The 26396-nt window shown below is 35.3% G+C and overlaps 1 protein-coding gene across 9 annotated transcripts in view; it reads right to left on the reverse strand.

Annotated features, from left to right (window-relative positions):
* LOC122735893 (transformation/transcription domain associated protein) overlaps positions 1-26396 on the reverse strand; it is a 152901-nt gene that overhangs the window by 21412 nt on the left and 105093 nt on the right. For 7 of the 9 annotated variants that reach the window (XM_043977760.1, XM_043977777.1, XM_043977768.1 and 4 more), the window contains 8 exons: positions 21811-22039; positions 21014-21279; positions 20244-20344; positions 12749-12950; positions 9841-10005; positions 8536-8626; positions 6985-7184; positions 5515-5776 (listed from right to left, as the gene is read on the reverse strand). In XM_043977760.1, coding sequence (XP_043833695.1) covers positions 5515-5776; positions 6985-7184; positions 8536-8626; positions 9841-10005; positions 12749-12950; positions 20244-20344; positions 21014-21279; positions 21811-22039 — 1516 coding nt within the window. The remainder of the gene's footprint in view (positions 1-5514; positions 5777-6984; positions 7185-8535; positions 8627-9840; positions 10006-12748; positions 12951-20243; positions 20345-21013; positions 21280-21810; positions 22040-26396) is intronic. The other 2 variants (XM_043977813.1, XM_043977783.1) reach the window with 1 other exon arrangement.

Here is a 26396-nt window from a genome sequence, read left to right on the forward strand (position 1 = left end):
AAGTGTTATTTCACAATCATTTTAATAAAAGACACTAGAACAGGCTCTGGAATGGATCCCTGTGGTCATATACGACTATGTGTATGTAGAGAATTCACTTCAAACTCAGTAAGGAAGCAGAGCTGTGGAGACCAGACTTAAAGGTTTTGCTAGGTCTAGAATTTTTCATCCTGCTCAACTTGTCCTTTAAAGTCATGGTGGGGCAGACCCTGTGGCTCAGGTCAGATAAACCTTCTTAGTCACCCCTCACACTCTAGGGCTTGTTTTTTCTTTCTTTTTCAATTCAGCAAGGAGGGAATAAGAAAGAGGAAGGAGAAAGTAGATTTTCTTCAATTAGAAAAAATAAAATTTTTAAAAAGAATATATGTTGAATGTAGCTATTTTATAAGAATAACAGTTATCTTGGGGAAAAAAATCTTTGCAGTGAGTTTGTTTGATAAAGGTCTTATTTCCAAGATTATAAGGAACTGATTCAAATTCTTTTACACATGTATGAATAGTATGTATGTATATACAGACATATAATATTTATATTATATATAAATATAAAAATAAAAATAAAAATCCCCTTCTTAACAAATCAAAGGATAGAAAGAGGCAGTTTCAAAGGAATAAATCCAAGCTATTTATAGCCATATGAAAAAATCAATTAAAATGCAAATTAAAGACAATAAGAGATTCTATCTCACACCTCTCAGATTGGTAAAAGGGAAAAGTGGCAAAAGCTAAAGGGGCCGTAGAAAAACAAGCACATTAATGTATTACTAATAGAGGTATGAACTGGTCCAGCTTTCCATTCTGGAAAGCAATTGGGAAGTATGCCTCCAAAGTTACTAAACTGTGCATGCCCTTTGTCACAGAGATAGCACTACTATACCCCAGAGATCAAAAGAAATAGGAAACAGACCCATATGTATGAAAAAATTTATAGCTGTTCTTTTTGTAGTAGTAAAGAACTGGAAACTAAGGTGGTCCCCATCAATTGGGGAATGGCTGAATAAACCATATTATATAAAGGTAATGGAACATCACTGTGCCATGAAATGATGAAATGAATGGCTTCAGAGAAACCTGGGAACATTTCAACAAACTGATGCAGAGTGAAGTATGCAGAACCAGGAAAAAATTAATAATAGCACTATAAAGACAACACAATTTTCAAAGTCTTATGAACCCTGATCATTGCAACAACCATGTTGCAGAATATTGATGATGAATAAGGCTATGACAAAGAAGTAGGTGATGGACTCAAAGTAGAATGAAACATACATACATTTTTACAAAGCAAGACAGGATGTAATAGTTGAATGGGGGAGTGACTAGAGAGGAAAGAGACTTGAGGCAGGGAAGTCAATAAAAAGGTTACTGGAATACATAGTTCAGGTGTGAGATGAGAGTTTGCACCAAAAATAGTGGAGTGTCAGAGGAGAGAAGAAAGGATATGAGAGATATTTTGAAGGTAGAATAAACAAAACTTGACAACAAATTGGATATTTGGGGAGTGAAAACCTGAGGAGTTGAGGATGACACCTATGTTATGAGCTTGGGAGACTAAGAGGGTATTGGTGCCCTAGACCAATAGGTAAGTTAGTTTTGGGGTATTTTACTAAATAAATCTTCAACTATACTTAGATATCAATATAATATTGTCATTTAACATTAAAATATAACAAAATTGTACTTCTGATTATTATCACAATTTGCATATGAGAGAAGAAATAGTTGGCATATGTATGCCTCTGGTACATGAAAGACAAAGAGGGAGACTACTGTGTCTCTACTATTCTGTTAGTATAGAAACCCAATTGTAGGTATTTGAACTTGTCAGATTGAAAAAAATATTAAAAATAATTCTTCTATACCCAAAGGGCTATAAAACTGTGCACACCCTTTGATCCAGCAATACCACTGTCAGGTCTATTATCCCAAACAAGAGAAAAAGACTATTTGTACAAAAATATTAAAATAATAGCTCTTTCTGTGGTGGCTAAGAACTAGAAATCAAAGGGAAACCTATCAATTGGGGAATGGTTAAACAAGTTGTGGTATATGATTGTAAAGGAATATTATTGTGCTATAAGAAATGACAAGTAGGATGATTTCAGCAAATCCTGGAAATACTTATGTGAACTGATGTATAGTGAAGTGAGCAGAACCAAGAGAACCTTGTGCACAGTGACAGCAATATTGTTTGGTGAAGAACTGTGAATGACTTAACTATTCTCAGCCATACAATGAACCAAGACAATCCCAAAGGACTAATGATGAAGCATACTATCCACCTCCAAAGAAAGAACAGATAATGATTGACCACAAACTGAAGCATTTTTTACTTTCTTTCTTTCTTTTATTTGATTCTTCTTATACAAAATATAATATGGTAATGTTCTACACAACTTACCACCTTCGGGGAGAGGAAGGAAAAGGAGGGAAGAATTTGGAACTCAAAACTTTAAATAAAAATGTTTATTAAAAAAATTCTCTCTCAGCATCAACTATGAATTTAAACTTTATTTCCTGAAATGATAATAGTTCTATATCAAGCTTTTATCCTAAGACCTGCAATGAAGGATCTCAGAAAATCACCCATCAACAGAACTCTACCAAAAGTAAATAACAATTTTTCATTCTGTTTCTAAGGCACAGTTGCCAGAAAGCTGTTTAGATTGCTACAGCTCTCATCTTTCTCTCATCAAAGATATTAGAAGGAAAGGGAGGGTGAATAAACAATGAGGAGACCTGTACCAAATTAATACAGTTCATTTTCTGCTGCCATCATAAGGCCAGTGCTCATAGCCATGCTCATCCTTCTAATTCCCCACACTCTGACCCCTAGTTAGAGGAACAATAATCCAGTACAAAAATCAACTCGGTGTCATTTGCTGAATTCCTGCCCCCCCCCCCCGCCCCCAACTGGTTCTAATTCTCCTTCATTTGAAAATTTTCATTACTTATGTTTCATAATTTAAAACTATAATTAGCATTTATAAATGTTTCCATTTGCAAGTAATATGAATCTCAATTACCCAACAGCAAAAGCCAAATAAATTGCAGTTCTGACAAAGATGAGTTTAAGGTTCCAAAGAAGAACTAGCCAAATCATAAGGTTAAGAAGATGGATTACTCAAAAGAATATTAAAGACACGTTGAATTTGTAATCTATGTATGTAGAGGAAAACAGGCTATCAACAAAATGAGTACCTATTTTATTTAAGCTCTATGGGAGAAGAGGATACTTCAAAAATTTCTGTAAGTTTATTGATGTGAGAACTCCCTCTCTTGATTTAGAAGACAAACCTCTGATAACTAACTGCTGATAATTTCCAGAATTGCTATGTCCAACTAAGTGTACTGTGGCCAACCTTAAAGACCAAAACAAAAAACAAAAACCAACACCCAGTCCCCTACTCTCAAAGAGCTTATGATCTTGCACAAGAACAAAGCAAGAGTTAAGACAAAAATGCCAAAACAAAAGATATTAAAATGGCTAGTTATTTTCTTTAAAAGGAATAGATAATAATGTTTCTATTTCCCTTATTTCACATCAAAAAGGAAAATAGAAATACTCAACAATCTGAAATAATGTTAATTAATCCCAGATGTGGTTTTAACTGCCATCTTTCTATCAACTATACTGTAACATCCTACAAGACAGGGGTGAGGATTTCCCTTTCATTCAGTGTTAATAACTGGAAAGTCAATGAACATTTTACACAAGCACACACGCACGCACATATGTGTTGGAGAAGAGCCTTTAAAAAGGTGTGTGTATTTTGTAACATGTAAGAAATGCTAATATTGGAATCATGATTTTTATTTCCTAGAATTACAAATGTCATGAAGCTTCTAGAGTTGAACACTTAATTGTTAACGTCTTCCTAACCCAGTGAAGAGGCGCTATCATAAGGCAGCATACCTCTACACCTGCACTCCTAGGACCACCATCCATGCTGCAGTTGAACCTTCCCATATGTGGCTTCTCAATATTTAGAATGTGAATTCATTGAGAAGGGTCTGCCTTGATTTTCCTCAAGCACAGTTCTGAGCATGCCAGTGCCTGACTAACTAAACTCCAACAGCTCCCATTTCTTCTAGGATCAAATACAAAACCTTCTGTCTGACATGTCAAGCACATAATCTGGCTCCAAATAATTTTTCTAGTCTTATTATACATTAGTACTCTTTGCTCACTCTTTGGCTCAGCAAAACAGGTCTGCTCACTGCTCTTCGCGTCCAACATTCCAATCTTCTCTCTGTGTCTTTGCAAAGGCTGTTGTTAATGATTCCGGGAATGACCTCTCTCTTTCCCTTTGCTTCCTGGAACCCCCAATTTCATTCAGAGCTCAGCTCAAATACAACCTTCAACAAGACACACTTTCTTTTTTTTTTTTCTTTCCTTTCTTTCTTCTTTTTTGCAAGGCAATGAGGGTTAAGTGACTTGCCCAGGGTCACACAGCTAGTAAGTGTCAAGTGTCCAATGCCGGATTTGAACTCAGATCCTCCTGAATCTAGGACCAGTGTTTTATCTACTGTGCCACCCAGCTGCCCCCTGATTTTTAAATTTTCTATTGCAACTTTTGTTGATTGAACAATGCAGCCAGAAACTGTCTTTATCCTTGAATTATTATTCATAGCACTTTGAATAGAGCAGGCTTAGTTTATTTAAAATAGTAAAATATCTGTCAATTGATACTCTATGTTCTAATTCCCTAGAGTTTTTTTTTTTTTTGGGTAGGGCATTGAGGGTTAAGTGACTTGCCCAGGGTCACACAGCTAGTAAGTGTCAAGTGTCTGAGGCTAGATTTGAACTCAGGTCCTCCTGAATCCAAGGCCAGTGCTTTATCCACTGCGCCACCTAGCTGCCCCCCCCCCAGAGTTTTAAGAAGTAATCAGGAAGTATGGCATATTTTACCATTTCCTTGCTTATCAAACTTAGTTATTAAATATAATCATACTAGTTCTCATTGTTTGCTCTAAGACAGATGTGAAGATCACAGCTGTGACTGGTTTTATACAAAAGCATGGCTGCCATGAGAAAGCAGTGAAATATTCCTAATTGTAGAAAAGAACAAACCAAGGGCCAGAGGCCAGAAGAACAATTTTTACAACGTCCAATGACTTTGGAAATTAATTAGAAGTCATTTAAATAGCAATTTGCCCTGGCACTCATTTAAGCAAGGGGCAATAGTCTGTAACAATATAAAGAGATGGCTACCTAGATCCATAATGATTCTTTTAACCAGGGAAAAGAAACATAAATCAAATAAAGGGTCTGAAAATGAGTAAATATGATAAGTAACTGGGAAAAAATCCACGTAATTGTTCTTTGCCACATCTTATTCTGTTCACAATTCATACAAACTTACTGGGAATATAAAAAAAGTAAAATAATGCTTTCCTTTTACTATTTCTTTATATGAGATTAATAAGCCCCAAGTCGGTGCATGAGATATTAATCCTTATGCCTTGTTTCCTTTTTCAAAAAAAATAAGAAATGTGAATATAGTCACTCACCTGTTGTAAACTGTCCTTTCAATTTCTGAAAGACAGGATCCTGAGCTGTTGCTTGTGCTCTTCTAGCTAAAGACTCAGAGGCAGCACTGGAAAACATGGTAGAGACATTAGACACATTTTCCAGGCCAACTCCAAAGGTGCTGACCAATTTCTTGACAAAATTAAGAGTGTGTGGCGTGATTTTGGCATCCGAAACTGCTCCACTTTTCTCAAAAGCTACAGAGTAACATTTTGCCAAGCCCTGTTGAAGCTGTCTGAGAACCTAAAGGAAAAGAGATGAAAGATGTACAATCAATCAACAAGCATTTATAAAGAGGACTTCAGTACATGAGCTTATGTAAATTAACACAATATGGAAATACAGTCTAAGATTAAAAACAAGTTTGATAACCAACTCTCACTGATCTAAATGCTGTATTCAAATTCACACTATTCAAAAGTTATAATTATGTAAAATATGGTAATTGGTCCTACCCCAACAGAATATGTGGTACAAATTCAAATAATGTGACCACTTCAGGATATTCATTATTTGCAGTAAGTAGGACTGAGCGGTACTTTTGCTTCAATAGATAAACTACAGAAAATAATAACCTAATCCTTGCTTCAACTGGTCTTATTACTGTCCAGCATACATTCAGAGTAACCTTCCTTCCACCACTCATCTGGTAGATGTTAAAAATAAAACTGGAAATAAAAATAAATTTTAATATTGGATTAAGTGATATAAATTATGAATGTAAACTGGCTGCTAGAGATATTAGAGAATGATACAAGTTAAATATACAAGTTTTTGGATTATCTATGAGACTGTTTTATCCATTAATATAGCTAATTGTGAGTAATTAATTTTAATTCAGTAAATATTTATTAAGCACTTTTATATGCAAAACACTTTGGCTGGCAAGGATACAAAGCAGTTAATCAAATGGCATTTATTAAGTACCTACTATGTGTAAGGCACCCTGTTAAGTGATAGGGATACCAAAAAAAGGGAACAAAAAACTGTGCTCTCAAGAAGTTCGCAGTCTAATAGGAGGTACAACATGAAAACAACTATGTACAAACAAGATACAAAAAGAATAAATTGGGGTTGATTTCAGAGGAAAGGCTGCTTGCAGAAAGTTAGACTTTCACTTATAATTAGGCAAAAATCAAGCAGTCCTTCCCTTAAGGAGCTTACATTTTATTATCTCATTAGCTATACATAGGCAATTTAGCTCACAGAAATAATCATCATTATTTCAAGGAAGGTTTCTCAAAGGTTGAAAATTTGTTTAAAGTCTTTCATTTTTAGATATGAATTGATTTCTAATAAAAATGTACTATATGAAAAATCTATAAAGCTATTTGCAAAATCCATGTTTATTAAATAGAACCAAAATAATTTATAAAACAACAAATTAATTCTATAGAGTAGACATCTGGTGATACAACATACATGCAAATCACAAACTCATAACCAAATACCTCTTCATGCCAATTTTCTCTGAACCAGACCATCTGATCAACAATGCCTTCTAGAGAAGACAGAAGAGTTGGATGCAATTCCCTCTGCATATGCATAATTCTGCTGCAGCGCCACATTGGGGCTGTGGCTCTAATTGGTCCAGGATCTGATGCAGAATGAGATGGATTGCCTACTGAACTTGGTTGTTGCTGTCCAGAATCTGAGAATGCATACAGAAAACTGCAAATTATAAAACATCGATGTGAAAGCTATACTTGGTTTTAAAAATTCTCTAGAAGAATTATCAATCAAACAAAAAGCAATGATGTAGTAGCAAGATGTAAAGATCACTGGGCTAAGAGTTAGGGACATGACCATGCTCCCAGTGTTGCCCCTCACTGGTGTGGCAGAATCACAGGTTCAGAGCTGAAAGGTACCTTAGGAATCCGTCTCATCCAACCAGCTCAGTGTGCAAAATATTCTAGAAACATGCCTGAAACATATACAGTATCCAAGACATGTTAAGCTCTAGGTAAGTGATTTTAGTATAAAAGTGATAAAACTTGTACAACTCTAGAAACAGTGAGCCTGTAGTGCTTGTTTTTCCAGATGTACCTTTGATCTCAAAATACTAAAATCTTAAATGCCAAAACTTAAAAATTATTAACAAATACTTAGGTATTTGTTAATAGCATTTACAAAGATTCTTAATTAAAAATTTTCCTGAATAGAAACATATATTTAAATTCTTATATATTTATGATCCATTCTATGTACTGCCACAGGTAGCAGTGAATCTAACAGTGCTAGAGTCTACTCTGGTATTATGAATCTAACTATTATTTACGTATTGCAAATGATCGGCATTTCCTTCTGGCCCTATTCACAACACACAAGGTATTTACTGGGAACAAAGTTCAGAAGACGTTTTTCTAGGTAATGGCAGTTAGTTACTTGTTTTAATATTATTAACTCACAGACCAAGTCTGTGTAACATCAAATTAAACAAAGTTTTAATTCTGAGCAATGAGAAGGTTTTCTTTGTGCTCTTTTCAGGGCAAGTCAAATCAAAGGGCATTTATTAAGCTCCTGGGCATACAAAGAAAGGCAAAAACAGAGGCTCACATGCTTAAATAAAAAGGGAAAAGTTACAGGATGAAGACAGAGATGATCATGTGCCAACTTTGGTATATACCTTGGAGAAGGGTTGAAACGCAAGTGGTGGGGCAGTAGATAGAGCACCGGCCCTGGAGTCAGGAAGACCTGAGTTCAAATCTGGCCTCAGACACTTGACACTTACTAGCTGTGTGACCCTGGGCAAATCACTTAACCCCAATTGCCTCACAAAACAACAACAACAACAACAACAACAAAAAACCAAGTGGCTTGGAATAGCTACTGTATTTGAAATTTAAAGAGTACAGAAAATTCTTTGAGCTGTTCTCAAGACATTTTCTCTAACCTTGATATACAGAAGCATAACATACACTAAAGAACATTGATAATTCCTTCACATCTTCTCATCCTTCTCAGTTCTTGCCAATGCTTTTCCATGAAAAAGAAAAACTCACCACTTTTATAACGTTCTCGCTGCTCAATTTTCAATGTCAAATATAGAGTCCTTATGGGAAAATAGACAGCTTGAGGATATACTCTTCCAACCTATTAAAAAATATAAAGGAAATATCATTCACTCATCACTCTGTTATTGATAATCAGACCTAAATAAAGAAAACAAACTTGTTTGTTTACCATACTCTATAAATAGTATATTCAACAAAGTGTATATTTCACTAGTGATCATGTATGAGTCGCATTAAATTTCTGTTTCATTGAAAAACAATTAAAGCATTCTAGTTTAGCTCTCTCCCCTAACAAAAAGTCTAAGGTAGGCTAAAATGGTGCGTTTCTCCACATTCTAACCAAGGGACTGTTAATGAGGAGCCTCACTATCATATTGCCTAATAAATCTGAAGACAGCAAAATGTAAGAGTACCTAGATCAGCACAAAGATCTTTATTCATGCACATAACTGAAGAAAAAGAGATATAATGATACCAGTTAGTCTTTAAATTAGGCCACAATTCCCAGTGAACCCAACACTGCCTGAGAGTTGGGCCCATTAGAGAGTAACCTTACTCCACATAATTGCAGTAGTGAAGTTGAAAAACCAGTCACTTAAGGTAAAGAGATACCATTTTTACCAAACTGAGGTTTTATGGTTCCTCTAAAAAGGCTGAGTAGACATTATCACGTGACTTTGGCCTTATAAATCTATTAATCACACCATCTAGTAAACGAGGGGAATAATACGTCTAACTCAGTTGTAAGATAAGGGCTTACTAAACTACAGCAGAGTTGTTCAGTGTTCAAGAACATTAAACATGTGATTTGTATCCCAAAGGCTATTATGATTTAAGCAAAATGCTTAAAACCTTGGCATAAATCTGTATCTCCTTAATTAAATAAATTAATCAACTTTTGAATTGTCACAAAACATAAGCACATTTGTAGAGGTTGGATATAAAAATAAACATCAGACAGTTTACAAAAGAATAAGTTACACTTAAGGTGATTCTCACAATATTCCTAATGGTATATCATATTTTTATTTCATTTTACATTTTTGTGCAACATGTGTACAAGTTGCTCAAATCGATGAGACTGCAGTTCCAATGTTACAAAGATTCCATTAGCTATTAACAAAGTTCACATTAAAATAAGTATAAAATTACTAAAAGCACACCTTATCACTATTATGTTGAAAATAAATCTCTGGTTTAATACACTTAACAAAAACTTGCCTTCAGAAAATAATGTTAAAAATTTAAGGTAAGAAATCACTAGGGAAATAAAAGTACCTTAATCAAACCTACCTGACTTATGAGGTTCAAAAGAAGCTTGCCTTCAGATCCAACTAAACAAGTTAATAACTGTGGAATCCAAGCCAGCCACTGGATAGGAGGCACCCCAATGCAGTATTTATCTACTGCATCTGCCAATGTATTTTTGTCATCATCAAAACTCAAGAGCCACAATACCTAAAGAAAAGAAAAACATTTCAAAATTTTGAACATATATCTTATTTTCTGTAATTAGTAAGAAGGGGGGGCCGGGCAGGGGGAGGAAAAAATGAATGAGATTTTATACAGCACCTAGTATATTCCAGGCAATGAAGGCAAATGTGCTAAGCACTTTACATTTGATCCTCACAACCCCCTATTATTAATCTTCATTTTAAAATTTAAAAACCTGAGGCAAACGGAGGTTAAGTGACATGTCAAGAGTTGCACAGCTAGTGTCCGAGGCAAGATTTGAACTCAGGTCTTCCTGACTATAGGTGTAGTCTATGTACTGCACCACTAGCTGCCTCTATGTAAATATAAATTTAAGCATACTTCTCTAATTATAAAATACCATAGAGTATGAAATATTGCATAAGTTGTCAGATGCAATTGACAATGGGCTGGTAGATTTTACTGAACTCCCCCCCACCCCTTTTAAAAATTCTTTATTATACAGATATCTTTATTATACAGATATACACAGGGAAAGGCAGAAGGATATATTTAAAATTGAAGATAATGTAAAAAACAAAAGACTTAAGTAAAATAAAAAAAACCTCAACTATTCCTGAAAGGGCCACATTGATAACCTAAAAGTACTTATGTAATTATGTGATTCCCAAACCTAATTTTATAACATTCTACATTTCCCCCCAATTATTTTAATGGGGTAGTGACAGTAATTTTTATTTATATATACATACACATGTATGTGCCATACTGAACTTTTAGACGAAAAAAAAATTACAAAACAGGGATTGGATTGGGAGTCGGAAGAATTGGGTTGGAGACCCAACACCACCATATGTCATCTGTGTAATCCTGAGAAAGCTATTTAATTTCTCTGGGCCTCAATTTCTTCATATATATTGGAAATATCCCTTGTTTTATCTATCTCATAAGGTTATTGTGAGGCTCAAGTGTGTAAAACACTTTGTGAACTAAGGCCACATAAATGTAAGCTATTATTTTTATATTTAATACTTAAAGAATATATCTCATTGCATGTTTCCTCTTCTACTGAGACAGATCAGACCTACTCTATGATTTATGAGATAAACTTTGAGAACTTTTGTGGCCCAAAGCTTTCATATCCTATAGTAAGTCTGATAATGAGGGCTCCTACTAAGGTTTGTCTTCAAAAAAACATATGTAGCCAATCTCAGACCAAAAGTCTGAGCTTCAGATCACTCTACCTTATGCTCCGCTGGCAAAGCCTTCATGCCATTATGGGTCATCATGTCTATACTTAATATTCAACTTTATGTTATATTATCTCCAGGGGATGAAGTCAATAAAAATTGACTAACAGAAGTCCTACTATGATGCCTCATTGAGCTTTAGAAGACTACTGACAGAACACAAATTCTGCTAAACATGTCAATATGGTACAGTTTGGAATATTAAAACCCAGTGATAATTGATGTCTGCTCTCTGAGGACACTCGCCAAATTTAGAGAGGCTTATTCATAAAAGGATTTTTCAGGTTTTTTGTCACTGCGACTCATAAAATTGGCTACTACAATCACTTCTGGCCAAGGGAATATTCACAATTTCAATCACAGATGCTTGAAGTATAGAAGTAGATAATAATTAAGCCATAATTCTAAAAATCTTGAGAATAAGAGATTTAGGAACATAAATCTAAAATGACTTCTCAGCTTCATTCCAAATCTAAGATTCTGGCCCTTCACAAGGGCTACATTAGTAATTATCTAGCAATAGCAATTATCTCATTTTTTAAAAAGCATCAACAGGTACAATTATTAAAATGAGTTAATCCTAAATGAAAAAAAGATTTTCAGTGAAGTTATTTCAAATAAATTGTAAACCCGCCACAAAAATAACAACTCATCTAAAAAAATTAAGAATTAGGGGGCAGTTAGGTGGTGCAGTGGATAAAGCACTGGCCCTGGATTCAGGAAGACCTGAGTTCAAATCCAGCCTCAGACACTTGAAACTTACTAGCTGTGTGACCTTGGGCAAGTCACTTAACCCTCATTGCCCCACAAAAAATAAAAAAATTAAAATTAAAAAAAATTTAAGAATTAGAAGTTAAGAAAAATCTAAGGAATTACATGGGAAGTGATAAAGGTTAAATCCGTTTTAAAACCTTTTGCAGTATGTACATCAAGGATGATTTCTCCTAAAGTAACAACAATATATGGTAAAGCCTTTCCCAAAGTTTGGAAAAAGTTCATATAGAGATTTACACCAAATTCAAGAAAGAAGAAAAGTTTCTAGATTAAAGGATTCAATGTGAGTTTTTCTGAAAGGAATCAATATGGTTAGGAATTGTGTTTTACTTGCTGAACATGAAACCAAAATGAAAGATTCTGAAGCATTAAATCAAATTATGGGCAAAAATGCAAGTGATCAACACAGAGAACAGCAGAGATAACCTGATCCTAATATTATTCTTGTATAAGAAGCAATTATAGATTTTACTTGTTTTTTTCTTTAATGATACCGAAGAAAGTGCCAACATGATTCCTATCATAATGGAGGTGACAATAATGATTCTAAATCTAAAATGCTATTTCAACATACCCGATCAAAGAATACAGATTAGTAGTATTATTATTAAATGGTAAACATTGGGAATTAAGTTCAACCTCCATCTATACTTATGGAACCAGAGGAATTCTGTTGCAATGATACAAGGTTTAATCAACTAACCAACAACTACTATTAAATGTGTGTACTTCTCCAGTCTTACCTTGGCTAAGTATTTTCTCGATTTGCTCTCATTCTGATGTCGACATGCATGTAAATAGCAAGTGATGGCAGATACGCCAAGGTGAAGCTGCCGTTCCTTCACAAATATATTCTCCAGGTAATCACCCCACATTGCCCAGGCCTTCACCAACACATCATGCATTTGCACAGCTGCTGAGAAAGCTTTGTTTGCTTCCTCAGACCTATCAGAAGAAAAAAGATTAAAATATGATTTCAAGTGTTTTAAAATTTGGTCAGATTTTCAAGTGAGCAAAACTCCAAATAACTCAAAAGAGAACATGTCCAAAAGATAGTGGAATTCTTCCTTTTAACTAACAGTTTAGATATAATTCCAGAATCTAAATATATCATTTTAATGACTAGATATCTTTGCTAAAATGCAGGAAAGAGAAATGAATTGGGATATATCAGTTCCAGTTTCTTCATCTGTAAAATGAGAGGATTGTAAGGTTCCTAACAACTTAGAGTCTATATTATTTTTTATGGTTCCCAAGGAAAGACATATCTTTTTACTATGAGATCCTTCTGGAGAACTTGGCTTACAACTCCTGGCTGCCTAATGGCAAATTCTATAACTCTTAACTACTTGCTAAGCTGACTTCATTTTTATCTCAAGCAAGTTTAACTCACTTCCTTACTGTTCAAATGTCCCATTGTGGCCTTAATTAATAAGCACGTCGATACTTTAACAAGCAAGTGATTCAAGCCCACCCTAGCAAGGGTTATAGGAATGTATTTCTAAACCAGCAAAGATATATTTTATTAAATATATTATTTATTAAATAATATATTTTTTATTTATTTATTAAAGTTCCCAAATGGGAAAATTTACATTTTGAGAAATAGTACTAAAATAATCTCAAATGGGAAAAAAAAAAAGCAAACAGCTTGGAGGGAAAAAAAGAGAAATTTATCAAAGAGATTGTACCTAGACTGGGAAATAAAACATTCCAACTTTATGGATAGCACTGAAATTACTCTAAAACAGAACTTATATAATACTAGAACAAATTGCTTTTACAAAGCTGAAAAGGATTAATTTTCAAGCTTTTCTTTTAAATTTCATAGAAATCTATTAAAAAGATACTTCTATTCAAAATTTTATAAAACTGGTATTAATTTATAATACTGGAACATATTTACTAAAAGAATTAGACAATGTAATTCTGAGCAAACATAATTTGACTAAAACACTTTTCTACAGAAACCTTAATTATCATTTGAAAAAATTCTTTTAAATAATCTTCTAATAATCTTAGTAAAAGTGAACCTGAAACCAAATTTAATTCACTAGATTCTAAATATTCCCTTATGCCTTGCCATTAAAAAAAAAAAAATCAAGGATAATAACAGTACTAGTAGGTCATATAAAAACGCATCATTATAGAAATGATTATAGAAATTCAATGTTTTGTGCTCCATCTGCTGGATGCACAGGAGCACAAAACTGGATAACAAATACAGACTAAAACAAGTTGTACAGCTTAAATGCTTGCTGCTAATTAACTGTATGGAGAAAAGGGATTGTGTTTCCAAGATGAGGAAAAGAAAAAAGGCTACATGATAAACCACCTATCTTTGTGTGCCAATGTGATCAAGTAAATAAGCAGTACTCAAAAGGCAAAACATTTCAACTGTTTATGAAGTATTTATGACTTTCCTTTGAGGACCTCAAAATCTTCAGTTACTGAGTTTTTTCTCTACTTATCTTCCCACGGCCTCAATGTGAAGTGGAGATGGCCTGTGCCCCAAAGGCTACAACAGTGAAGAGAACCCAGGTTCTCCTATGGTCCATCACGATGGAACTGCTCCAAGCACAGTCTCTATGCCTATTATTAGAGAATCTGTCTAGCTGAGTTTAGAGAAGTTTATTATAGGTTCTAGTTACCAGGTAAATTTTCTGGTCATAACAACTCATGAAGCAGTATATGGTATGGGATGTAGAGGTTTAATTTGCATCTGGGTACCACGCAGATAAAAATAAGATTCTCAAAGCATTTAAGCAAATAATGAGTTATTACTAACTCTAAACACACTTTTCTGAAATCCTTTTGAGAGCAATGCATTCTTTATGGAGATATACAAAGACCTTTGCTCATAACCAAATGACACTAGAGAACTGAGCTTCTAATAAGCACACTTCTTATAATTAGACACTGAACGGTATAGTTTTAAAGGTGGTATATGAGAACAGTGAAATCTTGACTAAATAGCTCCTGCCCATTTGGGTCCCCAGATTATCCCGTTCACTTTGGAAAAAGGACAAAAGACTAATGCTCCAGGACTTACTCTACCTACTTCACATAATACCAGGTTCCACTGTTTGCCCTGTGTAAAACACCTATCTCATTTCCCTAGTCTCTTTTAGTCCCATTGGTTCTAGGTCTTCTCTCCTTCCCTGGGCCATTTCCAAAGCCTATTCTCAATTTGGGTCCTTATTCACTTCCACTGATGCCTCTTTCTTGTGGCTGTGAAAAGCAGAGATATGAAGAATCCATTTTTTAAATGCTGACCATTTCTCCCCCCTCCCCTTCCCCTCCCAACCAAGGTCTGAGTATACATATAGAGTTCTAAAAATTAATAGTGCCTATAAAAAAAAATCCAGGTGGTTTTATATTTATTATAACATTTTTTTTTTCTGAGAGGAATGCTTCTATTATCTGTTTTTATCACTTATGTTTTCAATGACTAGGCAGACAGGTGCAATGCCCTTTGATGTAGGGAAAAGTACACCCAATTTGGAGCCAGATGGTATAAATCTTAGTTCTGGTACCGCCTATGTATGTGACCTTGGTCAAGTCACCAAATCAATCTGGGATTTGCATGATGAAGGCAATGGAAGTTGAATAATTAATTTTTATGTTTTAAGGTTTATAAAGTGCTTTACAAATAACTCATTTGATCCTTACAATAACCCTCTAAGGTAGGTACCATTATCATCTCCATTTCATAGATGATGAAATTAAAATAGAGTAAGTGATTTGCACAATGTTACACATCTAAGCAAGTGTCTGAGGCCAGATCTGAACTCAGTTCTTCCTGACTCCAAGTCCAGCGCTCTACCCATTGTATTACCTTATCTCTAAAGATAAATTTCAGCTCTGAGATCTACCCACTTTTTTTTTCTACCCACTTTTTAAAAAAGGGACATGCATTATTAAAGAAAAACAGAAAAGGAAAAGAATGGGGGTAAATGTTAATTTAAATTACCAGATAACATCAGTAGTCAGCCAAAAAATAAACATCCCTCTTAAAAAGTTTTTCAGATACAACAGTACTCATTTTATTATTCAGGGGCTCATCCCCTGGTTCGCGGATTAACTAGCACCTCCTCTAGCCTTTGTCTTGGTTCCTCTCATTCCTTCTAAACACTTCTATCAGGTGGAACTCCAAATCATATTTTGATTTATAGGAGATCTTGTGGGCTTTGTCAGTGAGAAGGCAGAAAATGCTAGTTAAAAGAGATCACATAGAGATTTTTCATTCATGTGGGCTATCTCTGAATCTCATTACTACAGACTGAGGTAAGCACATTTCCAAAACATATCTGACTGGAATGATATAAAAAGAGTGGCGGGGCAGGTAGGGGCAGGTAGGTGGCGCAGTGGATAAAGCACTGGCCTTGGATTCAGGAGGACCTGAGTTCAAATTCAGCCTCAGACACTTGACACTTAACTAGCTGTGTGACCCTGGGCAAGTCACTTAACCCTCATTGCCCTGCCAAAAAAAAAAAAAAAAAAAGAGTGGCAAAGAAAATAACAGAACAAACTATCCCAACATTAAAAAGAGTTAAACTCTTACACCAAATACCAATATCACAACAGCTAACTGTATTTAATGATTAAAAATTTTATAAAAATTCATCACCTTCTTGTGCCAGATATATTCTTTTCATATTTATATTTATATCATATACCTTTAAGAAAACAAATTAACACTTTCAAGAGGGGGCAGCTAGGTGGCGCAGTGGATAGAGCACTGGCCCTGGATTCAGGAAGACCTTTGTTCAAATCTGACCTCAGACACTCGACACTTACTAGCTGTATGACCCTGGGCAAGTCACTTAACCCTCATTGCCCCACCACAAAAAAAAACAAAACAACAAAACCACTTTCAAGAAATCCTCTTGGGTTAATAGTGCTTTAAGAAAAGTATTTTTCTTTTGAGTAAAAATTGTTTTTAAATTGAGAGAAAATTTAATATATTAAAAAAAAATCCAATACACTTAAGTTGTAAGAATTATTTAGAACTCTGAATACTGATTTCAATAGAAGACCACATAGCTGTATAATTATGATCTGTAGTAACACAGAATTAAAATGACTAGCATTATGGAAAACATGATGCAAATGCAAATAATCTTGCCTGTCAAATAGCTTATTAAAAAGCTAATTAGCCTCGATATTATACAGCCTCTTTATTTTCCACAGAAGCTTTCCCTGTCCTTGGTTAGGCTGCTCTGGCACAGATTACTATGGGAGGTGCCTGATAAATGACTCACTTGACCACTACTTTCAGGGTCTAACAATACTATTTACCACCACTGTGTGATCCTCTTATCTATAAATTATCTGTCACTGTCACCTCTGACAACTCTACAGGTTACTTTTGATTAGGTGACTCATTTCTATCACAGTTTATGTTTTGAAAGTTATCAATCTTTGCTGGGAACTATAGGACTCAAGAAGTATTTTCATTTCCTCACTCATATTTCAATATTTTATGGACTCCTGAAAGATACTGCTTCCACCAACACTCATCAAAAAAATCACCCAGCAGACAGTCTTCATGAGTTGTTACTGTAGTCAAAATATCCACCCCCTAATAGTCAACCTTCTGGTAATGAGTCACTTCTGACCAGACTGAAATCACAACCTCTGTAAACTGGCTCAGATTGGCCGAAATATGAACTATCATAGCACAAGCTTTAATAATAGTTTATATAGGGGGAAGCTAGGTGGCGCAATGGATAAAGCACTGGCCCTGGATTCAGGGGGACCTGAGTTCAAATCCAGCCTCAGAAACTTAACACTTACTAGCTGTGTGACCCTGGGCAAATCATTTAACCCTCATTGCCCCACCAAAAAAAAAATAGTTTATATAGCACAGTAAGGTGTTCAGTTTTCTTCACAACTTATGAGGTAAATGGTTTAAGAATTATGTCCCGGGGCAGCTAGGTGGCACAGTGGATAAAGTACCAGCCCTGGATTCAGGAGGACCTAAGTGCAAATCCGACCTCAGACACTTGACACTTACTACCTGTGTGACCCTGGGCAAGTCACTTAACCTTCAATGCCTCTCCCCAAAATATCATCTCCCTCTTATAGAGATTGAGGACCAAAAAGGTTAAGTTATTTGCCAATAGTTAAAAAGTAAAAGAGCTGGGATAAAAGCCAAGCTGACCACAGCACATTATTTTCTCTTTAAGAACTAAGCATGGGGCAGCTAGATGGCACAGTGGATAGAGCACTGGCCTTGGAGTCAGGAGTACCTGAGTTCAAATCTGGCCTCAGACACTTAATACTTACTAGCTGTGTGACCCTGGGCAAGTCACTTAACCCCAACTGCCTCACACACACACAAAAAAAGAACTAAGCATGACATTATTTATTTGATACTATGCTGGAAATTCTAGCTAAAGCAGTAAGACAAGAAAAAAGAAAATGAAGAACAAGGCAAAGGAAAATTCTCTCAATTTGCAGATAATATACTGAGACAATACTGCATTCCCCATCAAAATACAATAAAAAAAATTCATTGCAACAATTGCTTCTGTAAAGTACAGTATAAAAGAAATTCCAGAAATCAGCTTTTCTACATAAAACTGAAAAAAATAATTCAAAAGGAAGAAACAGAGAAATTCCAAGATTCAGGGAGAATCGAGAGAGGAGGAGACAGTCAACAATGTCAAATGCTACAGAGTTAAAAAAAGATAAGGCTTAAGAAAAAGGCCATTGGATTTAATAAAGAGATCACTGGTGGCCTCTGTGATATAGATGGAAGCCAGAGTAAAAGAGACTGAGAAGAAAGAGGGAGTTAAGAAAGTAGATAGACAATGAATAAGAAAGTTTTTTCTAGGAGTTTGAATAGAAGCTCCTTGACCACTGAGAATGTTTCTTGGAGGAATTCAGAGAAAACGTGGGACACTGAGAAAAGCAAAAGAGACTGAGATGGGGTACTGAGTTAAGAAAACAGAATCAACAGCACATACCTTCAATTACATAAATCAAAAAAGCACTAAAAGTCATCTAAAGTCAGATTGTGTGAAATTAACAAACTTGGGTGCAGAAAACACAGCATAAAACAAATATCCCTCTTCTTAGGAGAAAGGAGAGGGATTATGGATGAAGAATGTTACACATACAGTCAGTGGTAGCTGTGGAATGGTTTTAAGGAATATTTTTTGGTTGTTTTAAAGAGGGTTCAGTGGGGGAGGGTATATTAACAAATGACTATGATATAAAAAAGGCAATTTGTTACAATATTAACATGATTTTTAAAAGTATCAATAAACTTGGGGGGGAAATAAAAAGGACCAAGGGTCGTCTGTATGACACAATGATGGACTAGAGTAGGCCTTCCATGAAGTGATCAAATACCAATGAAATATTTTATTAATTTTTTAGTGTCAGTATTTTTAAGGTTTTTTCCCTGGGGTCTAATATAGGTAGTAATTTTAAGATAATTTTAAGTATTTATTCATATATAATTCATATATTATACTATATCTTTTTCTAAACAGTACAGCCCACCAATGATAAAGAGTACAACTTCTAACCTTTATAATTTATGGGCCTACATAATATTCATCCTGATTTTGACACTAATCAGCTGCATGGGATTGGAAAAAATTAGGTGAATTCTTCAAGTGGAAAATAAAAATGCTGGACATAATGATCCCTGAGGTCCTTCCAGCTCTGAAGTTCTGTGATTTTCATAATGTTAGCGTCAGTCAGTAATATTTCCCATATATAAACATTCAGTTATAGCTATAAGAGAATGTTATCATATACTATGACTTATATAAACAAAATCATGTTCTTAAAGTGAGCAAAACATTATTTAAACATTATACACCTGAATCACAGCATGTCATCTTGCTTTTGTGTATAACTCTTTTAACAAACATCTTATTTGAAGTATTCTCCAAAAAAGCAAAATCTTCAGAAAAACCTTCTCTACCTACTACTGGGTTCAAAAGGAACTGAATCAACATTATAGAAGTTCTAAGTGTTCACTCGATAGTTTCTGAAAAGCTTTTTAAAAGCAAACCAAAGTAACTTATCAATCTTTTGTTGAAAGCTACTATCTTGCAATCAGGTATCGTTATCTGACGCATAGAGGAAAAGCAATTTCTTGCTTGAACTGGGTACTGGCTTTACCTCTTGAACAACACGCCTACTTGAACATTTGGATGCATTATTTCTACTACTCCTGTCTTATAGGGAGTCAGTTTATTTGCCTAATATACATACTTGTTAATCTGTGCCAAGAACATTCCCTTTAAAGCATAAAATTCAGCTGTCATCTCCTTTGTGAAATACTTCAAGTTTGTAGATTCAATGACTTCAAGGCCCTGTAAAGAGAAATTGTGTGTGTATGGGAAAAGTATTGAAAATGAATTCCCAGATCAATAACATAATAGACAACAGAAAAGATCTATGGAAGTAACGATCTCCTTGAAGCCTTATCCTCACCCATCCTTTATCAGAATACAATAATATAGTAATACTTCTTTGCCTTGGCTGTCAATTTTCTAACAGTAAAAGATTTTAACCAAGTCACTGACAAACTTTAGTCTTAGAAATGTAACTCTGTATCAACATTTTTTTAATCCAGTTTCATTTACTCATCCTAATATTCCCCCTTCACCAAATAAATTAAACTCAATATCCCAATTCTGAAGTTTTTTAATATAGTTAAGGGAAAAAAAACCAGGCAAATAGTGGAACAACATCAAATGGCTAGTTGCTTTTTGCTTCTTTTCTTCTTGGAATCTATCTTCCTCTACTATAATTGCACTATTTTCAAAACACACACACACACACACACACACACACACACACACACACACACACACACACACATACTCACACTCACACACAGTCTCAGTCTCTCTCTCTCTCTTTCTTCCCCCCCCAACCCCCATACATGATTGGTTTATAATTCTCAAGTTTCTTACTCCCTTTTTTAATCCATTAGTGGAAACTAAGGTGGAAAGAAAGACATCGCATTAGTACTCTACCTGCATACATTCATTTTTGCCCATGACTCCAGCCAACTGGAGGTAGCATTTGACTTGCTGTCGAATCTTCTGAAAGCAATCCACAATAGGTACAGTAGGAATAGTATGAATACGACTCAATATATCCAGAGCTACATTGACCAGTCCTTGTTTTCGAGCAATTTTTCCATACTGAATGATGGCGGAAGCTGATGCATGAACCCCAAGCATAGCATTATTGGAACTGGGATCATGCTGTGAACTATTTTCATAGGCAGTTACAATAGCTAGAAAGTAAAAAAATAAACTATTAGTATAAGTTAAACCAAGATAAAAAACAAGTGTCATAATAAGGTTTGTTAAAGATAACAAAATGAACATATGGCTTATGAAAATGGGAGAGTTGTGATGAACCCAAGCTACTTTTGTTGTGTATCATACTTATATTTTCTTCATTAAAAAAATATACTTACACATTACACTCAACATCATCACCTTAGCTAATTACATCATGAAGGTTGCCTTGTAAACTTTGACCACATGAGTCCAATACCAGGCTCTGGAGCTCAAGAGTGGAGAAAGGGGGGAGAACAAAGAATGGGGCAAGGTGAGAGCAGCACTACAGCTGTTCTAGTTCTTCCTCAATGACTCAGAGTTCTGAGAAAAGTGACCTGACTCCACATGGCCCTCACTATTTGGCAAGTTGGTGACCCCAGTCTGATTCCATTCTAATAACAAAAAGTGAAAAACATCATCCCTTCCCTCCATCCTCCCCCCACATAACAACAACAAAAACAGTGGGTTGTCTGGAAAATTACATGATGAATGCATGCCGGACCAGGTAGGTTTACCCTGGTAATGATGTTGTCTCCACATGAAAATGCTGCTCCAGTGAGATAAATCATCTGATACAATAGGTAACCTATTCCTCCAGGTCTTTACTACAGTCTTCATGTCGTGGAGGCTGTTGTTCCTTCCCAAGTTAGTTGGCTGTAAACCAGCATTTATTTGTGCAGCTTCCTGAAGCTCAATGATTTGTTGAGCTGCCTAAATGAAAGAAATGCTAATTACTAATACATCAGTTATTTCCAAGGAAAAAAAAAAAACTAGGGAAAGACACTCATGATTCTGATTAAATGATTTAACCAACTACCTTTAACTACACATACACATCTTCAACTCAATAACAATGTAACATTTATGTAAACACTTTAAGGTGTACCGAGTACTTGTCTCACAACTATCCTATGAAGGAGGAAGAGTACCTTTATCGCTCCCATTTTATAGATGAGAGAACTGAGGTACAGAGGAATTAAATGACTTCTCCAGGTGCACAACTAACGAGTTCCAGAAGATAGATTTAAGAAAACCATGAGAAAAGGCATGTTATTTTCTGTCCATGGACCCTAAAAATATTCTGGACTGAGGCATAAAGATGTCATCTGATATAGCTGATTCATATAAGATAAATATCTTTACCTTTGTCTCTTAATGAAGTTAGTATGTTTATCTAATAGAAGTACTTCCAGAATGGAGTAAGGAGAAGAAAGAAATGTCAAAAATTTAGTATCCATAAAGCAAGAAGATGTAGATATAATTATAAAATTCATCAATTCATACAATATTTATTAAATGCATATTTACAACACACTGTGCTAAACACTTGTGTTAATAGTGATGATTCTGATGCTGTGTGTGCCCTGAAGGAAATGAGCCTGAACTGGAGAGGGTAATGCCACTGGTAATGGACAAGAGGAGAGACATTTGACATTTATTCCAGAGCAGGGAATTTTGAAGATCAATTAGATGTGAAGAACAAGAGGTCTGCTGATGTTTTACAGGTCTTTATGACAAGAATAATGGTATGGAAAATTTAAGTCTGGAGAACTTGAAATAAAAGGCCTAGAGAATAAAGTTTGAGTAGTTATCCACACAGAGTAGATAGGCATAGGGAGGGTAAGGGTGAAAGCAGAATATTGAGGGGGGGAGGGGGAGGGGGGAATGGGGAGAGGGGAAATAAGCGATTATTAAGCTCCTAGTATTTGCCAGGCACTGTGCTAATAAGTACTTCAAAAATATTTTCCCATTTGATCCCACTTGATCAAGTGGGGAAGGAAAGTTCTTTACTGTGTACTCAATATGTAACTTAGACAATGTGTGCTGAATTACTGTATCCTTGTATCTCTGTTAGCATTTAGCATTTAATATACATAGTAATTTAATGATTGGTACTTCTCAAGCCACCAATGGAGATGACAAGGAAGCAGTCATAAAGGGAAGAGGAGCAGCAGAATAGTGTCAGAGAATAATAGAGACATGAGAAGGATCTTGGGGGCAGAACTGAGTTCCAGTCACAGCACTGTGGACTACATGGAACTCAGGCAGACCATTCAACCTCTTTGGGCCTCAGTTTCCTCATTGGCAAAATAAGAGGTTTGGCTTAGACAGACTCTTACAACCTAGAGCTCTCCAGGTCAACAATTCTAGGGTATTAACTGTCAAAATGAAATTGTAGAAATGATCCCGCTTAAAGTAAATGAATAAAAAGGAACCTAAAGCTAATAGTTCTTGTGTGGGAACTAAACGTTAATTGTATTTCTCCAAAGTCCCTAGGCCCTCTTCCAAAATCCACCTATCTGATTATAACCATAAGCACTTCTATTTTGTTGACAGCAGAACTGATACCAAAATGCTTTTAAATTAGGTTTAGAATTGTTCCTATGGTCCCTTTGACCTAGCAATACCACTTTTGGTTCTTTCCCCAAAGAGATCATGGAAAAGGGAGAAGGACCCACATGTACAAAAAATATTTATAGCTGCTCTTTATGTGGTGGCAAGGAATTGGAAGTTGAGGGGATGCCCATCAATTGGGGAATGGCTGGACAAGTTGTGGTATATGAATGTAATGGAATACTATTGTGCTGTAAGAAACAATAAACAGAAGGAGTTCAGAGAAACCTGGAGGGTCTTGCATGGACTGATGATGAGTGAGATGAGCAGAACCAGAAGAACATTGTACACAGTATCATCAACATTGTGTGTTGACCTACTGTGATGGACTATATTCTTCTCACCAATGCAATGGTACAGAAGGGATCCAGGGAACTCATGATGGAGGAGGATCTCCAAATCCAGAGAAAAAAAAAAAAGAACTATGGGGTATAGATGCTGAATTGAACCATACTATTTCTTTTGTTTTTGGTGTGGTTGTATTTCTATTTTGAGGTTTTTTGTCATTGCTCTGATTTTTCTCTTATAACATGACTAATGCAGAAATATGTTTAATGTTATTATATATATATATATATATATATAAAACCTTTATCAGATTACCTGATGTCTAGGGGAGGGGGGAGGAAGGGGAGGGAGGGAGAAAAATCTGAAATTGGAAAGCTTGTATAAACAAAAGTTGAACTATCTTTACATGTAACGGGAAAAATAAATAAATAAAATACTTAAAAAATATATATCTGGGCATCCTCCTCCTTGCTAAACCCTTTCTGGGAATCATATAACCTTATCATAGGGTTTCTGTTAAGTTTAGCTATAACTGAAATTGTTTAAATGTTAAAACATCCATTCTTGTTCTAATATTTGCTTTTAGGTTGATTTGTATCATGTTAATGAAACGGATAACTTACTGTAACCAGTAAGTAAAGAAACCTAATATACCCTCAAAAAGAGGGAGTCTTCGAGCTCCTTCTTTGGAAGGGGTTTCCACATGATTCATGCCTGCTTATTTGATGTTTAAAAAAAAAAAAAAAGAATTGTTCCTATGGAAGTCATCTTTGTTTCCTATAAAACTTAATTCTTATACAATTCCACAGAGCCAATTAGACTTTTATTTACTACAATACAAATAAGTATAAAAGCATAAAGACTATTTTCCCTATCCTTACGGAAAAGGCTATAGTTTTCCTACAAAAATTATTAGAATAGGATTCAATTTGAGAAACTGAAGAGGCAGATGGCATAGGGGGATGCCCTTGGCAGCAAGAAGGCCTGGGTTCAAGTCCTATATCTAAGGCATACTAAATTCTCAGTGCCCAAGGCAACTGTCTAAATTACTGATACAGCAGCAGCTAGGTGGCGCAGTGGATAGAGCACCGGCCCTGGATTCAGGAGGACCTGAGTTCAAATCCTGCCTCAGACCCTTAACACTTACTAGCTGTGTGACCCTGGGCAAGTCACTTAACCCCAATTGCCTCACCCCCCACCAAAAAAAAATTACTGATACAGTCAATCTCATAAATATGTGAAAGGGGGCAACTAGGTGGCACAGTAGATAAAGCACCGGCCCTGGATTCAGGAGGACCTGAGTTCAAATCCAACCTCAGACACTTGGTGTTTACTAGCTGTGTGACCCTGGGCAAGTCACTTAACCCCCATTGCCCCGCAAAAAACAAACACATATATACACATATATGTATATATATATATACACATTTATGTATATCTATATACAATTTCCCCCCAATTACAAGATTAAAACAATTTTTTAAACATTTTTTCCAAGTCTGCTTAATGACTCTGATTAGTTTTTGTAATTTTGCTTCTAGAAATTTAATTATATAATGGGGGCTTATTTTTATATAGTTATTCTTTTCTCTGAAAGTAGCTATAGCAAGTATGTTATTTTAATTATAAGTGAAGTCCATCGACTTAGTTTTATGTTTTAAGCCTGAGACATAATTCTGTGATGACAGTTAAAAGAGCCTTGATATGAAAGGACAGTAGCACAAACTAGGATCTATTAGATCAGGAGAGGACTCCCTACCAATTTCCCTATGTCATACAAAGTCAGAGAAAAAGTACTAGTAGGTAGGGTACATAATCAGGTGGCAAGAATGCCCTTGTCCTAAATTTACAAAAGTGACAAAATTTCTATTTATACTTCTACATATATTGAACACCGAGGGCAATCAATTGTAAATTGTCTGCAACTACAGAGAGGTTTGTGATAAACTGCTTCTCTAAGCTCTAAAATCCAGAAAAATACAAAATGTGTACTACTGTTTCTCTTTTACCAAACCTCAAAATTTTCCTTCCTCCCCAGCCTTCCCCATCCAAGTAAATGGAAAATGTAGGCTTCACAGGGGAATAAAAGTAAAAGAATATATCTAGTACCTCTATATTCCAGGCACTGCCTAAGTACTTATAAATATTAACTCATTTGATCCACACAATTACCCTTGGAGGTAGGTCTCCAGTTTACAGTTAAAAAGCTGAGGCAAATAGGTTAAGTGATTTGCTCGAAGTCATAAAACTAGGAATTGTCTGAGGCCAGATTTGAATTAAGTCTTCCTGGCTCCAGGCCCAGAACTCTTTCCACTGCACCACCTTGTCACAAAAACTTGCCTAGTATTTGGGCTTGTCATTTTTTTTTTAAATCTGTCTCAGGACA

The sequence above is a fragment of the Dromiciops gliroides genome, chromosome 1 (genome assembly GCF_019393635.1).
Source record: "Dromiciops gliroides isolate mDroGli1 chromosome 1, mDroGli1.pri, whole genome shotgun sequence".
NCBI classification, from domain to species: domain Eukaryota; kingdom Metazoa; phylum Chordata; class Mammalia; order Microbiotheria; family Microbiotheriidae; genus Dromiciops; species Dromiciops gliroides.